The 17,386-nt window shown below is 39.2% G+C and overlaps 1 protein-coding gene across 2 annotated transcripts in view; it reads left to right on the top strand.

Annotated features, from left to right (window-relative positions):
* negr1 (neuronal growth regulator 1) overlaps positions 1 to 8,623 on the top strand; it is a 138,670-nt gene extending 130,047 nt beyond the window's left edge. For both annotated transcript variants that reach the window (XM_072389391.1, XM_072389392.1), the window contains one exon: positions 1,308 to 8,623. In XM_072389391.1, coding sequence (XP_072245492.1) covers positions 1,308 to 1,408 — 101 coding nt within the window. In that variant the 3' untranslated portion in view covers positions 1,409 to 8,623. The remainder of the gene's footprint in view (positions 1 to 1,307) is intronic.
* Positions 8,624 to 17,386: the final 8,763 nt, after the last annotated feature.

Genomic DNA, 17,386 nt, shown 5'->3' with positions numbered 1-17,386 from the left:
ATTTTCTGTCCATGAACAAGAGTTCAACTGAGCACAACTAGCCCACAGTGCCCCACTCACCCAAAGGCAATCTGTGAATATGTTGGAGACTGTGGCTTGATATTTTGCTGCTACACAAACACATTTGTTTTTAAAAAAGCAACATTTTTCCATACTCCAACCCCGTCACCTCTTCCCGGGCCAGCTCCGGCGACTTCCACTAATGTTTACTCTTTACACTTTCTGCAACAACTCACTATCTCATTCAGAGGGATTTCTGCAGAAACTTAAACAGAGATCCATGAAGTTGCAAAAGAAATCTCCATTGCCTCACCGTATTATTATATTCGCATTTTTGGTCATTCTCCAACTGCAGGGTGTAATAGCAAAATGAATTAAGATGGTCCCGACATGAACAATCCCAACATTTTGCTTACATTTTCCCCGTTCTGACAGATCAAAATGTCTACTTTTGTTACACGCTTTGATGTACTGCAAATATTTTTGACCCACAAGGATAAAAAAATCTGGAAAATTGTCTCGGCTCGCACGGCTGCAGCAAAACAAACAGGGCTGTTAAACGAGCTTTCAATCAAGTCTCAGCTGAATACATCCGGAGGCAGTCTGGGGAGAAAGCTGCGCTAGCAAAATACAGCAGTTTCATCTACACGTAGTTCTAATTATTGTTAAAGGTTAAACTGATTATTCCACAATTTGTGACCTCATACACAAAGATAAACAGTGTTTGTTGTATTTGTTTCATGTGCATTTGAGCTGCATTTCTGCCAAAGACATACTTCTTTCAAATTATTGCATTTAATTAACTTCTTGACAGTGAAATTACCACACGTTATGTCTGTGTCATTTCAACCAGCTCATTATACACTTCTGTGACTGACTGGTCATGATTACTATTTTCCAGCGAGTGTAATTATAAAGTTTTGGTCTATAACGCAGTCCACACAGAGCTGGAGTTTATTCATTATGTCATGACCACTCGGGTTCATCATGTGACCTTTTGGCAGGGACCTGGCCTGACCTGACCTGGGTTGTTGAGCAGTTAACACATGAAATTGCTGACTATCCTTAGAAGTAATGTACGGGGGGGTAAAGGAGCCAAGTTTGCAGCGCTCCGTTCTTGTGACTTACTCTGTAAAGTTTCCTTTATGAACCTGCTCAAATCAGCAGCGGTGGTACTGTAATTGCAGTTTTTGCAGTCTCGTTTGTAACCCTCAAACCAAGCTGACTGCGGATCTGGAAATGATGGGTGCGTCACAATGAGAGTGCAATCCCAACTAATCAGAGCTTTTCTTGTTTCCTGCCCACAGCACCCAACACTGCACCCTATGGGAGCACAGGGAGCGCACACATCCCGCTCGCCTGCCGATGCCTGGTCCTGGCTCTCTCCTCCTTCATCAGCGTGTACTAGCAGGGGCCGACCAGACACAATGACTGTCGAGAGCATTTATGAATCCTATTTGACATTGCTGATGGCTGGAATCCAATCTGGTGCAGTTTGTTGGAAGGCTGAGGTGGGGAAAATAATCAGCTTCACTTTGTGTGGGGAAACAGTTTTGTTTTTTTTATTTTCCGTTTTCCTTTTTGGTGAAATTTCTGTCATGTAAATACTATGATGTTTTTTATTCTTATTTGTTTTCCACTTTCTCATGTTTCTTTTTCTTTTTTTTTCTTTTCCTTTCACTACTGACTGACCACCTTGTGAATCAGTGCTCACTCTCACACCACTTACAGTCATATCAATAGGCCCCAAACCTTGCAAATGAGTTACTTTCATGCATCTCTTCCCAGCGATGGCGATAGTGCAAAATGTCCATCTGTTTTTTTGTACATGGCTTAAAAAAAAAGCAATCGTGCCAAGTCTCTCAGACAACAAATTACCATACCAATGTTGTATTGAATGTATTATGGGCTGTTGAACAAAGGAAAGACATTTAGATCCCTAACAACACAAATTTTGATTATGGAGTGTGCTTAAAAATACATGGAAAAAAACAGAAAAGACTAAAAAAAAAACTAAAAAAAAAACAAAACAAAGAAAAGAACAAAAAAGGCAGGGCTTTTTCAAAACCTGTTTTGTCTTGATTATTCAATAGTTGGATGAACAGTGTTGAAGGTGTGCTTTGTTGTATTCTGAAATGGGTCCTTCAGTTACTATGCCTGCCTAACAGCTTTGATCAGGCAGCCGTCAAAGTAGCAAAATATACTGTATCGTATCTTTATATTTTAATATAGTGTAGGCTTTTGTTTGAAAGTGGGACCAGCTTTTTCCATTCAACCAGGAACATGAACACTAATCATCACTTTGTACAGTGTGACCGGAGGAACATCGCAGCCTTTTTTGTTTACATTTTTTTCCCTTAGGAAAGAAAATATTCCAGTGCGTACTCCATACTTTTTCTGAAGTACATGAACGGTCACGACGAACTCTTGGAGTTGAGCAGAAAAAGCAGAGCCCAGGTTTAACCGTTTAAAGCTTGCAGTTCTTTTGAACACGCCACCTCCAGCAGGCATCACGAGAAAGCGCTCTGTCTCTAAATCTGCCGAGCACCCACAGATCTTCTTCGTCTGAAACCCCACAGTTGCATAATGTAGCTCTTGGCTACAACTTTTAGCGCGATACTTGGACAACCGAAACTGATAGAGCACCAGTCTGCTGTACATTTTCATTCCTTTTGAACAGTAAATACTCTCTGACTCTGACCGGAGTCCCTCTAATGTTATTTAGGAGCCAGAGACAAATTGATGCTCATTACCACAAGCATGGCACAGGGTGCTAACAGTTCTGCCAAGATGTGAGTTTAACAAACAAATGATCTAAGTTCATTAGAGTTGTCTAAAGTCCTACTCTTTTAAAAGCAGAAAAGGGACTTTCTGTTGACTAAATTGACCATATCAAGGCTCAAAAGCAGTGTTACTGCACGGGTTTCCTTTTGAAATGAGACTGTCAGCGCGACACATTCATCCTTAAGTATCCTCAGTCCATGGTTGAAACAGAGATACTGCACTGTAATGCCTTAATAGTACCATAGACCATGAAATTACCTTCCTTCAAAAAGACACTTTCAGAAATACTCAATACGGTACAGCTCATCTGTCTGACACATTGCTGATGACTGAATGTTCATAAACCATTAGCTGAGGCATTATACTCAGTAAACGGATGGCTCAGATGCATCTGATGCAAATGCTATATCTATAATTTAGGTTAACATGTTTGCGAGTTATTTTTTGGATTTGGTTATATTTTGCCCCACAGTTGAGGGACTAACTACTCGAGTTCACAGAGTATTTTCACTTGTGACCTTGCAAACCTGTAGAACAATAGCCATTGTAGTTAAAAGACTTAAAGCACAAACACTGTCATTACTTCCTTTTTTGTGGTGATTTGTTTAAAGGTCTGCTAAACATTTTCTTTGGTTCTTTTTGTTGTTTGTACTGAAATTGTTCTCGGCTTGTTTTACAAATGATGAAAATACTGCATCATATGATCTTGTTTAAGTGTTAAGGTATAATGAAAATGGGTCAGACATATATTTATTCTCTTCCTTTATGAAAACAATGTATAAACAATACATTTGAAACATGTAAAACTGGATATGTGACATTTATTTGAATGATACACAGTATGGCATAGTTTATAATGTTGTCGGGTTCATTTAGATGCCATAACTGTTGTTGATTTAGGTACTTTAAAAAGAACAATGTTTGCAATCAAATTACCTACTTTTTGAAACAGAGAGGGTGTGAGCCAATATAACAGTATTATAGAACAGAGTCAATGTGTGTATATTTGGAGAAAATAGCTACCTTTTGATCTGTAGAGCCAGTGTGTAGTCATAGTTTTCACACACTTGCGTGTTTGACGATGTGCAGAGAGTATGATTGTGCTGCATGTCAAAGTTAACCTGTGTTTTAAGGTGGCCATTTTACAGATTCTCAGACTTTTTATGAATGAAAGCAGTTTTTCCGAACTTTTGGTTCATAAACCTGGTCTGAAAATACATACCTCCTACAGATCACCAGGCTGTGTTTGTATGTGATTTATTTCAATCAGCTTTGCTGAACAACTAAAACAACTGCTCTTTGATTATGATAATGATTGTTGTGGCAAACTGGTGACAGTCTGGAGTTATGCTGGTTGCTTGTCTAAGCACTTGAGACCGTGCTAGTATTCCATATGAAATGTATTGGATGTTGATTATTTTCAGTATGGTATTAACAAGTCCCTTTTATCGAATACATATTATTTGCAATAAAAGTCTTCATGTAAAATAAAGTCTTGAGGGCAAAATCAAAACCTTTAAAAGATTTCTCTATTTTTACTTTTTACCATCAGCATTTGGTGGGAGTCTGCCAGTCTACAAAAGCTTTCCTCTTACCTAAAAACGTACTTTCTGTGCCAAACTCCCCATTCAGCTAACATGGAATTCAGGGTCTTTCTGGCAAGGGTTAGGGTTAATTTATTGGTTTTAAACTAGTAATTTAAACTAGTAAATCACAACATCAGAATTCATTATTGTTAGTTAATAAAAGTCTTCGCTAATCAGGACAAGCTGCTTGCAGGAGAACACCTCATCAGGGTCTTCTAGAGAGATTCCACGACAGACACTCGGCACACTTCGACTGACAGATACAGAAAGGGCTCCCAAAGAGGTAGAAAGGGCCAGTTCAGGAGCTCCCCAGACTGGCAGCCTGCTGGGGTTTGCCCTGGTGTCTTGGACGGCACTGCAGCAAGGTAGCTTGTTGCTAGCGACAACCTGATGGCAGTCTTAAGCAAGAATTTAATAATTTCAGTGGAAACTTTCTGAGAACCTGGATGACGAGGGCTGCGTCATGAACCTAAAACTGGGCTAACACTGACTCGGTGTGGCTACGTTTGTTACATTTCTCAAGCTCCAGTTTCCATTTTTTTCTCATTTTTCTCCCGGGATATTATCCCTAAACTGTCACAAGAAGTATGTGTGTGTTGCTTACCGGCTCAAAAAGGTTGCTAGTAGGAAACATGCTGAACATCCCTCTCCCGCACAGTGGGAGTAAGGAATACTGCTTTCCAATGTAACAATAGTTTAAGAACCTTTGTGTTTAACAGTGTGTCATCATTACCTCGCTAAAGCATCCCAAGTTAGCATAATTTCTGGAATTGGTCTAACAGAAACATGGGCAGCAAACTGCATTATCACAAAAGCAACAAGCTTATCCTCCACGTACTTGGTTGTCAGGGTGATGGCTCCGGGCACCAGGACGTAATGTGAACAGGGCTCAGATTTTGTTTTATTCATTGAGAGGAGAACAAATTTCAAAGTGTTACTATCTCCAAAAACATCTTTTCCCCACACCCGCTCAAGTAGTTTTGGTGCGTAGAATTCTAAAACGCTGATACGGCCCCACATAGAAACTGAACCACTGTACCTTGGTTGAAATCTTGAATCAATGAAGCATGACTGCTACACTACACTTGACTCAACACATATTATGAGGAGACATACACCACTGTTTTTAAATGCTTGAAATAATGAAAAAACAATTAACCAAGTATCATTTTCTTATACAGATTAGAGAGTAAATGTGAATTGAATCAATGCTTTTGTTAATTTCACATGCTTTATAGTTTTTAAACTTTTTGTATTGCCAAATAATGTGCTACAGAATATGTTTTATTGACCATTATTTTCTAAAAAAAATCACAGTTTTACTTTGCATGTTATTGTTGGGTTTATTCCTCTTTAAAAAGGCTGTTGGGTCTTTATTTTGGCAGTTAAATTCTGGTTCCAAAAGGTTCAAGTTGGGGGTCATATCAGTGCATTTGCACAGCGCGCCTCAAGTTACTGAGTCATCTTAATTATACAGTATCATGCAGATCTCATCCCCTTCCCTCTGGCCTGGAATACTGTATAAATCCTCCTGAGCCCAGATGGCCAGATGCCACAACACATACAGTGGGATTGACCACTGCTTGCACTTCATTGTGGCTGAGTTCTCTTCACAAACATAAGTCAGAGTTTATTCCATTCCACAATGCACCTGGCCTGGATCGGACACTTTTTCCAAATTGTGCGGAGCTTTCGAGTATCCCAAGACCTGAAAACACTTGACTTAAACACCTCCGGTGTGACAGACTTCAATAAAGTCCAGATGAAAAATACATCTTATGTACAGGCTGGAAAACTGCCCACGCCACCCACCTGCAGAGATCTTTGCCTCACCTCGAGCTCCCAGCTGACAGAAGAAAAAAGAAATCTCTCCACTTTCACATTTAAGATAAGAGGATTTTAAATATTCATATTATCACGGCCCCTCAATTCTCCACCCTGAATTTTTAAACTTCCCATTTCAACGCTCTTCCCCTTGGCCCGATGTATCAGAATTGCACTATTCTGTGAGAATCTACCTATTACAAGCTTGAGTTTGTTGCATTGTGAGACAGCAGCGGTTTAATCTCAATCTGGGATAAGTACTGTACTGAACGTGCCTTCAAAGTATTTTATCAATCAGTGGAGCACCATAACCCAACACTTATTTAGAGTATTGTTGAGCCGTCTTTGCTGTAATAAAGACATTAAAAGACTGCTCAGTTCACAGTTATTACATTGCTATAGTGTCTCAAACATGGAGGCAGACAAAACCCACAAAAAGTTATACAGCTTTCAGATATCATATAATTAAAGTGATATTTATGGTAGGCCTTTGAGGTGGTTTGATGAAACATAACACCCATTTATCTCCCAAAAAAGTGTAGAATGAAAACAGGCCATCGTCATCACAGTCAAAATTATGTATCGCCCAGGGTTTAAATCTACACACAAACTATCCTCACAAAGTTGCATTCGAAGGATGTTTTTATTAATGACACGCTGCATCCGACTGTCTAAAGATTTTTCAGCTTAAAAACTGAAAGACGGCATGAATCATTTTGTGGATCATTGTTGTGTGACGCTGGAAGTCAGTGTGGGAAACAAACTGTCAAAGTGAGCCCGCCGCGCAACTCTGTGACACTGCGTTACTGTCAGTTTTCAATTTGAAAAAAAAAACACATTACAGAGTTTTCTGATTTGACCATCAGTGACTGAGTGTTTGCAGCTCTTCATCTATATAAAACACCGTTCTCCTGCAGTCCCATTACAGCAGCACGTACTGCAGGCTGACGACATGATGAGCATGGTCTCACGGTGTTGTTTAGCTCATCACAAAGGCCAGTGTGAGAAGAGAGGAGAGTGTTGTGAGTGAGGGATTCCTCCCGACCTTGTGGTTAATGAAACTCTTCCTGTGCCTTTGTCAGTTTTAACTGGGAGATTGTGTCATGCTTCACGCTGGGGCTGCTGCCTGGCTCCTGCAGTCACCATCCCACTTCCCTGAGCAGCATACTGAGTTGTCAGTATCAGGGAAAAAAAAAATCTGTGTCTTGAGTTCATTCGGTTTCGTAGATATGTTTGTCGCACAGCAGGCAGAAACTATCCCTCCTGTCAAACCCAAGCAGAACTAGAGAAAGCAAAACAAACACTGGATATAACCAGTCTCTCAGCAAGTTTGATTCAGTTCTAAATGGAAAAAGAAAAAAAAAAAGAGATGTTCATGCTTTTGAAATAGCCCTCTTTCATTTCTCTCACACCTTTCAGTGTGTACGCAAACAGCCAGTGATTCCTTTCTGGTGTGACCCACTGATTTCTTTGCAATCCTTCTCAAAACATCGCAGCTCCCACTGAAAGGTGAGCATGCTACTCTGAAGAGGTTGCATCAAGTATTTGTCAACCTGTCCCTCATTATTTCCAGTGAACTGGAAAATAAGTTGCCAGCCAATGACGCAGAGCCTAAGATAATACCCGGGTTTTAAAGCAAGATATCTGAACCAGGTCTCTTCATGACGCTGATGACTGAATCACACGCCGCTCAGTGTTTTCACATGAAGCTCCAGCGGCAACCTTCTTAAAAGATTGAAAGGATTTCTCTTGAGAAAATGACATTATTTGGGTAAATTTGATCCCATTTTGTGTTTGTTTGCTTGTTTTCACCCCTCCAAAAAGGCAGATTACATGTTGTTTGTCTTACACAGGAAGTCAGTGCTTTTGTAGCAGAAATGTGTTATTTTGGTTGTGAGTCCAAAGTTTGAGGTGCAGCATTTCCTGTTGTTTTTTTTTTTTTTACTATAAATGAATATGTACTGATGCCATCATTTTTGTTTCTTTTCAAATCAAATGGGAATGGATGCTTTAAGGCTGACAGGACCATACTGACCTTTTACAATATGTGTGGACTTTAATTTTCCCTTTTTTTAATTTTATTTATATCTTCACGTTGAAAACCGATATGATGAGAAGTCTGGAATGGAAATGTTTACTGAAATGTGTCTGAAGGTCTTTTAGCCACCAAGGGTGTAGTTGTACATTTATAGGCTCTAGATCACTGGAATGATATGTGTGGCTTCAAGTGGCATTTGACATATCTATATATAATATATATATATAAATATATATCGATATTTGTCCATAAATGAGAAAATCCATGTACTTTAATTACTTTAAAGCTTACATTGTGTATAGCACGTATGCAAGTCCATTTTCATCATGTTTGATGTAATTTTGTAGCAGTGGTTTGATACTAATAAATGGCAGTTGATGATGGAATTATAGATTGTGTTTGTGTTGCAGTAATTGTTTCATCTCAACAACTCGACCCTGTTTTTTGTCTTTTGATCAAGAGGAAATGGTGACACTGAACATATTCACTTTGTAGCCATGCTGGAATACACTCAATTATTCATGACAACATGTTACAGACTTAGAATATCTCAAATCTATTTAAAGCGAGGATACAACGTGATCTGCTGCGAGTTGCTCTTGCCTAGTAAAATCCAGCACTTGCTAGTTTTGAATGGTTTACCCAGCTAAATTATTTGAAAAAGTCACTTCCATTAAACTGTACAAAACAGTTGCAATGGGGGTTTGAATAGAACAATACACGACTAATATTCCAAAAAGCTGCTTTGTAACATGCAAATAAAAACAGAGTGCATGATAGAAAACATATAGAACATATCACTTGCTGAAACTGAGACACTTTACTATTTTGTGAAAAGTTTGGATGGCAGCAATAGGTCTTAAAGAAGTTTGGAAAGTAGGTGGTACTAAAAAGAAACAGCTGGAATAACTTGTTGCTTATAATTTGGCTAATTGACAACAGGTCAGTAACATGATTGGCTATAAAAAAGGACACTTTTTTTAGAGAGACAAAATCACAGAATAAAGATGGAAAGAGGTTCAGAAATCTGCAAAAACAGAATCTTCAAATTGCGATGTGATTTCAGAACAATGTTTCAAAGTGTGAAATTGTGACGAATATGAATATTCCATCATTTATGATACATAATGCCATCAAATGATGCAGAGAGTCCAGAGACATCTGGCTTGAATTGGACTGTATTAGTCAAGTGCCTTGAGATGACATTTATTGCAATTTGGCGCTACATAAATAAAGCTGAATTGTATTGAATTTCTGCGCACAAAGCTCTATCAGGAAAAAAGAAGTCAACTGCCATCTTTTCAGTTTTTTTTTTTTTTTAAAGAGAACGAGACAAAGTGGAAAATCCATGAAATTCTTTTTTGGAAACCATGGATGCTGGGTCATCCATACTAACTATCTAGTTTGTTGTCAGTGACAAACTGAAAAGCCTGCATCTCTGTTGGTATTGCGGTGCACTGTGCCCATGGAAATGGCAACTCACACATCTGGAAAGACACCACTAATACTGAAAGGTTCATACTGGGTTAGAGCTACATAAGCTTCCATCCAGTATTTTTCAGGGAAGGCTTTGCACATTTCAGCAAGGCAGTAATAAACTACATACTGCATCTATTAAAAGAAAATGGCTTCACAGTGGAACCTATTGAAAACATTTGGTGCATCGTGAAATTCCTGATACAACAAAGAAGACCCAGAACTGTCGAGCAGCCAGAAACCTTTATCAGACAAGAACTGAGGCAACATTCCTCTCTCAAATGTCCAGCAACTGTTCTCTTCCATTCCCAGATGTTCACAGACTGTTGTTAAAAGAAGAGGGAATGCTAGACAGTGGTAAACAGGACTCTATCCCAACTTTTTTGAGATATTTTGCAGCCATCAAATTCCAGATGTTCTACTGTGAATGTAAAAATGATTCATGAGATTTGCAAACCACTGCATTCTGCTTAAATTAACATTTTACACAGATCACCAACTTTTTTTAATTGGAGTACAGTACACAGTTCTGTGAAGCTCTTTTTTCCTTCTCCTCTTACATGCAGTGGAATTTAAACGCGTGATCAAAATTGAATTAGTGTGAGTAGTTTGGCACGAAGAAGATTAACTGATTTCTAAATGGTGTAGAGATAGAAATTAAGAAACATTCTTTTCCACATTTTTAGAATGACGACTGCATCAGTTGTGGTTTGTTGGGGAGTCTCGGGTCTTAATAAGCCTTGTTAGGCCTACAGTTAATTTCCATTAGAAAAGCTTTTTAAATACACTCAGTCCTGAAATCATGTCCCAACAAGCTGCGGTTCTTGTCTGCACTGCTGGCCAGCACATTGATCATTTGAATAATTAATGCAGGAGAAGGTTATAAGAAGACAGCGGGCTTCAGTTTGTAATGTAATTAAGAAATTGTAGTAAACAGAAACAGTGAAGGTCAAGCTGAGGTATGACAGAGGAACACTTTCAAAGAAAACTACTTGTTTAACAGCTTGAAATGAAAATCAAAACCCCCCATTTGACTGCAAAAAGACCTGCAGGAAGATGAAGACACATCTGCATATACATATGTATGTATATATATATATATATATATATATATATATATATATATATATATATATATATATATGCAGATAGATAGATATATGATATATATATATCTGCCTATGTATGATGTTGCTGCAAAATCACTTTAGATTTCAACATCACAAGTTTGCAAATGAACATCTGAACAAGAATAATACATCAAAAAAAGTGCTAAAACGCTTGTCTGAGTAAAGACCGCTGCTCTCAGCCAAGTGATGAGCATGTTTCAACAGGTAAGTCATTTTGCATGCTCATATCATCATCGACAGCTACTAACTACTGAAGCTCTTGACACACTGGCTGCGTCGACTGGATATTCATCTACATCACTGCGACAGGCCAAAATGGCCACAACTCTATAAAGCTGGCATCTCCACTGACTGCTCATTATGAAGAGAACCAGAGTCCATTATAACGGGAGAGGGGTTTTTTTTTCGATAAAGCTGAGGCTAACTTTCTGTTGTTTTATTGTTTTCTGGTCAGGAATCAAAGTATAGCACAAAATTTAGTCAAACAAGTTAAGACGATAAATGAAAAGATCAGCAAATTCAACTCACTTCGAGGACATGATCGTCTGAACTAGATTTTAAGGCACATCATACAGTAGTTATCAAGTCACCAACCTGTTTGAACTCCAAATGCTGACTTTATGTTGATACCATAAGTCAGGGAAACAACGTTTTCAAAGCTAATTCAGCTCCAATATGAATCTACTAAGTGACACAGGTGCCACTAACTACCAGTTGGCCCAACAACAGGTCAGTTTGATTCTGTTTTTAACCATAACCAGATAGATTTTTCCCCCAAATACTGACAGACAGCAAATAGAAATAATAGCTTCATATGGAAGTCCAATGCAAGACTTAAATGAAAGCCCATGAACTACACCGCAGCTCGTCTTCCTTCCTGATGTGGGTTTTGTCCTTCACTCTTAGCGCCGTCTTTGCTCCCAGTTTCAGATATTGCTGAAGTAACTGAAACTTACAAGTAAAATCTAACTATTGACACTATGAATTGTGGAAGAGAAGTTGTCTGAGAGAAGTTGGCATTTTTTAACAGGGAGGTTACTGGATGCATGTTTTAAACCAACTCCTCTTAGCTCTCCCATTCCCACATTGGCTTTGCATATAAAGCAGCTACACATTATGTGGTTTTAACTATCTTAAACATTATGTAGCAGATGTTTTTCCTCAGCTTATTCCTTCGAAGCAGCATCCTTCCTTGTTGCAGTCTTGGTATGAGCTGTAGTACTCATCACACAGACAAGGCTCCTGCTCTCACAAACTCAACCAGATTTGGTTCTTTCTTTAACAAGTTACATTTAGCATGTTTGGTTTATCATACACTGCTCAGGTCAGTATTAGTTTTTACACAACGGCACAAGAGTCCTGTTGATTAATACGTCATTTCACTTCTCTTGATGGTTAAATGGTAAATGGACTTGTACTTGTATAGCGCTTTTCTAGTCTAGCTGACCACTCAAAGCGCTTCACTACATGCCGCATTCACCCCACTCACACACATTCATACAGCACGTCTTAGGGGATAACTACGTGCTTTCTAAGCATTCACACACATTCATACCCCCAATGATACACTGGGGGAGCAACGTGGGGTTCAGTGTCTTGCCCAAGGACGCTTCGACATGTATCCTGGGGAAGCCAGAGTCGAACCACCGACCTTCCGATTGGTGTGCGACTGCTCTTCCTCCTGAGCTACAGCCGCCCCACATAGGTTAGACATAGGTGGTAACAGCAGTCAGACTGCTCGATCGTCCTCCAAATTTTCTGACACTGTCAGTTGACAGCAGTGGTCCTTGGGCCTAACTCACTGTCTGATGTCGGTCTGCAATCCAAGATATCCCCACAATTCTTTCACAATGGTCATCTTCCATCAGGGACAGCCGAGAATCCCTCAGTGTATACGAGGTTGAAGACCCTGTGGCTATATCTATATTTACCTACCTTCTATGCTGATGTCAGATGGGATCAAGTGTACTGCAAAGATGCTACCAGCTTTGAAGGAACAGTCATATTTGACACCCTGGGAATGAAAGGGTTGCTCCTTCTGTTACCAAGTTATGGTGTTGAATATTAGTTAAAAAAAGGTGTTTAGCTCACTGGTTTTGGGTAGAATTTCTGTACCATTTCATCCTTTTAGACATTTGCCTTAATTAGCATGATATTTTTTAGTTAAGACCAAAAATCAGTTTAATGAGATCGCAGTAACCTTTGTTCACTGAATATTAACTGTGGATTATTTTAATAAGTTCCACAAAATATTCTACTTGGTAACCGACCTTTTTAAATGCCTGTGTTCCAGCCAGCTAGCATCAGATGGTCTTGTCATCTTGACATTAAAAGCACTTACATGTGTGATAATATCTCCAGAAAGCACATTCTCTGGCCTGGCAAGTGATCTTACAAAAAAAAGAGTATGATTTATTTTTTTATGGATACCAATTTTAGAACGTCTCAGGAAAAAGTATCGAGTTGAGCAAAACTGCTTTTCTTCTAAAAACTGCTATTCGCAAAGTCAGTTAATAACTTATAAATTGTAACTTATGCACGTATTAACCCAAAGAACCCCAAGAACTGCAATTTTCTACTTAAAATAGTCATGTCAAATGACGAATGATGTCAGAGGCTACGGACAGCGTTAATATACAGTAAAAGCTGATGTGTGTTGAAGGGCATGTTGGAAAAGCAGCTATAATATTCACTCTACAACTAAAGTCAAGCTAACTAAAGCCATGGCACTCATTTGTTTCGTTGTGTACTGAACGTACTTCTGAAGGTACTGAATGTTCTGTACTGCCGATTTACCGTGACAAACCTATTCTTTTTCTACCAGCCCCTCTCAGAGCCAGTCACAGCTTCAGTGGGGAGTTTGATATGATGACAAATGGTTAAATCCAGCAGCGGAATTATTGACTGGAACCTAAATGTGAGGACAAAATTCCTGTGGGACAAGAGTTGAGTGGAAGTTGCTCTCTCCACTCTAATTGACCCCCCCTCTCCCCCCAACTCATTTCTTTCTTGGCACCCCCGTGTTGAGTGTTACAGAGCACTGATGAATTCTACAACACACTTTAAGTGTTCCAATAATTAAAGCCCAAAGAGATTGTCAAGGTAATGCACCACACAACAATTGGCTGCATAAATTCAAGAGATTTCAACAACACGTTTGGTCACAAGGCTTAATTGCAGTGTCTATGCAGTTGGCATAGCCTGAAACTTTTTTTTTTTTTTCTTCTTCCTTTGATGGTCTACCCTCTCACCTGAGGAGACAGCTGAGGCCAGTTCAGGCTTTGTGGCTCTGGAGAGGATATGCAAATGTGAGGAGATGGAGTTTATCATCCAGAACTTCTCTGCTCAGGGATGGAACAATAAGTGACTGCAGCTGAAGTAAGGAAAGAAGAATTTGCAAAGTATTTGTGAAATGAAAGCCAGAATAATGAGACCTGTGTGTCAAGCGGATCTCTGCTCTGACACAGCAATTAGGACAGAAGTGACAAGCTGGATGGCCCGTTTGGCTGACATCACTACCTCAAATTCTATCATTTGATAAAGCAGCTGAAAGAGAAAATCGACGTTGTTTTACCTTTAATTTATATATCTCTGAAGATGATGTTCAAATAGGTACTTTAACAGCACCGTTTCCTCATACAGTAAATATGTTTTGACATCACGCTGTCAAGATCAATTCTTTTTTTGTCACATAATGAGGAAAAGTTGCTACTGAACATCTGCCAAGTCAAAAAAACGTCAATAATCTCAGTCCAATTTTCTCTCCTGTTTGCTGGAACAAGTTACGTCAGTTCTGTCACCCAGTCTTCCTCTGTCCTCAAAGTACTTGAAGAAGATGATATTTTATATGCACATGCATCAGAGACTTATCATCTTGCTGTATAGGCTATGAAAAAAAATATCTGCACCCATCAGAAATAAGCAAAATACTCCAGCTGCTTTATAGTGGGAGATGCACCGGCAGATGTTGTGGAACTTCATAGTTAATTTGGGGGAAACCACCCTCTGATCATCAACTGCATTCAAGTGTCCTTGGGTAGAAATACTCCAACAAGCATACTACAAAGACAGGAAAGCATGAAAAATGAGACTGTTTCTGAGCAGATGGACTCCAATCATTCATATCTGTCCTGATTAAACCCAAAGTGATTAGTTCCTTGGCTTAATTTGCTGATATTCAACTTTGTGTGAATATTCATGCAGAATAACCTGAGAGCGTATGCTATGCTAACAACTTTTTGTCTTTTTACATCCTTGAAAGGGGTAAAAACTTTGATTGTGACATGGTGTTACACAGGTAAGACTTAGCTAACTGACCTACAACTGAAACGATGACTAGTTTTTATTCACTGTGCCTTCTTCCTCTGTTGTACTGGTTGGTAAGTTAATGCCACTTTTGTTACTATGTCACCCTAAACTTCCCTCAACAATCACATAAGAGTAGTGCATGGGGATATGGATAGATTTTATTTTCCAGATCTGCAAAAATATCTGTTAAAATTGACATTTTGGATGGAAATTCAGCTGTCAGTACAACACCAGCAACAGCCTCAGCACTGGTTGTTTTCTAAGCTGTAATTTAACTATCTTTTTAAGAATCTGTAAGCAAAGTCAATATAGTTTATGGGCCATACAATATATATTTGAATTGAATAATAAAATGCACGAATGATTTACATTCTTCTTCAACTTGTACATGAAAGAAACTGAAACTTGTGTAACCACCGGAGTGATTCTAGCACACAGAAGCATGAAAATGTTGAGCTGCACTGACCCTCCGCTAAACATTCAATCAGTAAACACCAGTTTCAGTTTCACTGAGATGTGGTAAAAATTCTACCACAGAGTCAGTCACCTTACATAACCATAAAGTCAGCCTGGTGGTCGCTGTCATCAAAAGTGTGCCCACAGCCGCCTTCCTGAGATGAAAAACAAATGAAACACTTTGAGGCTGAGCTGATTCCCTCCCGCTCTGCAACTCCATCTGTCACTCCCAGCGACTTATTCTGAGCAAGAGAGCTTTCCTACATGACCTCCATCACAGGGCGCAAGATGAACGAGGTGGGTCTGGTCTCTGTCCTCTGTCTTCTCTTTGCCAAGGCAGCAAGAGCACTGAAGCATCGAGAACACCTGCAAACTGAGAGTAATGAGGCAGGAGACCACACGGCCACCCCTCCTCCCAGCACTAATCAATCCTGCCGGCCATTAAGGGAACCAAGGAGAACAGCAGCCAGTTAGAGGGAGGCGCTAATTCTAACCCACGTACATAATCCATCACCTGCTTCTTAAAAGTGGTCATCTGTAGACTCTATAAGATGGCTAGTTGTTTTTGTCCCAACACATGGAGCACATCTGTGGCTTTTGGTTTTCCTAATGATTAAATAGGAGTTTCTGCCAGAATTACAGCCAATTAAAGCTAAAATGAACTCTATTTGTTTGTATTCCTTTTTTGGCCAAATAAGCCACAGTTAAAGCCAAAAACAGAAGCCAGGACTCCTTGTGACCAGAGGATTGAGTTCTCAGTCTGGGTTCATCAGTAAAACTGAATTAAATTGAATCAGTGCAGTATATGTTTATATAAACATGCTGTGGATTATTGAATTAAGGATCCTAAAGCTGGGACTTTTACTGATTACAACATAAATTAAGCTGGGGCTTTTTATGAAAATGAAAGCAGACATAATATGCTCAATTACAGCCTTATATTTTGATCCTGGAATTTCATTAAAGGCAGTTCTGCATGACTTACAGTTTTTTTTTGTTTGTTTGTTTTTGTTTTTTTTGGTTAGCTTCCAAAAGCCTGCTGAGGGGCTTTACCAAAAGCAAACTATAAACTATAAATTCTTGTCGTTGATTACAAATACAGCTTCTCATACCTATCCAGCCATGTCCCATCCAGACTTTGACAACAATGATTACAGAAGGACATCTGTGACTGGTAAATATTGTGTTAGTTTTCCTTTTTGTGTGATGTGATGCTGTTTTTTCTGTTAGAAATTGTGAGATTTTCTGATTCACATACAGTCATAAAAGTTGAAGATGCCAAAATGCAATCTGAACCGAATTTGCATTGATTAATCTTTGCATCATTGAATCTAATCTATTTTCATATTTAATGTCATAGACCCTATCACTTTATCATTTGGAAACATGACTAATAATTTCAAATCTAGATTCATTCCAGTCGGTCTCTCTTGCTCTCTGCTGTTCGTGCTCACTGCTTCTCTGAGCCAAATCTCTCGCTTCAGGCTGGTGTGGAGGTTGTGATGGGCCTGGTAAGTCACTGGTTGTCATGGCGGAGAGAGAAACAAACGTTTCACCTGACTGTCAATCAAATCGAACTGCCAGATTGATCCGTGTGCTTAAAAAAAAAGGGCCGTGCTTATGATCAAGTATACAGGCAGCACCGCTAACCTAAACAACACCTGAAGGAGGGTAGTGGTGTGAGCATTTCCCACTCGGGCTGAGATCTGCCAGCAGTATCCCTCTGCAAGACCTTTTTTTCTGTTTGGTTGTTCTTTTGTTTGTTTCTGGGTTGTTTATGTAGA

This window comes from Leuresthes tenuis, unplaced genomic scaffold (genome assembly GCF_036924035.1).
Source record: "Leuresthes tenuis unplaced genomic scaffold, fLeuTen1.0.hap1 SCAF_7, whole genome shotgun sequence".
NCBI lineage: Eukaryota > Metazoa > Chordata > Actinopteri > Atheriniformes > Atherinopsidae > Leuresthes > Leuresthes tenuis.
This window is presented reverse-complemented; position numbering and strand designations above follow the sequence as displayed.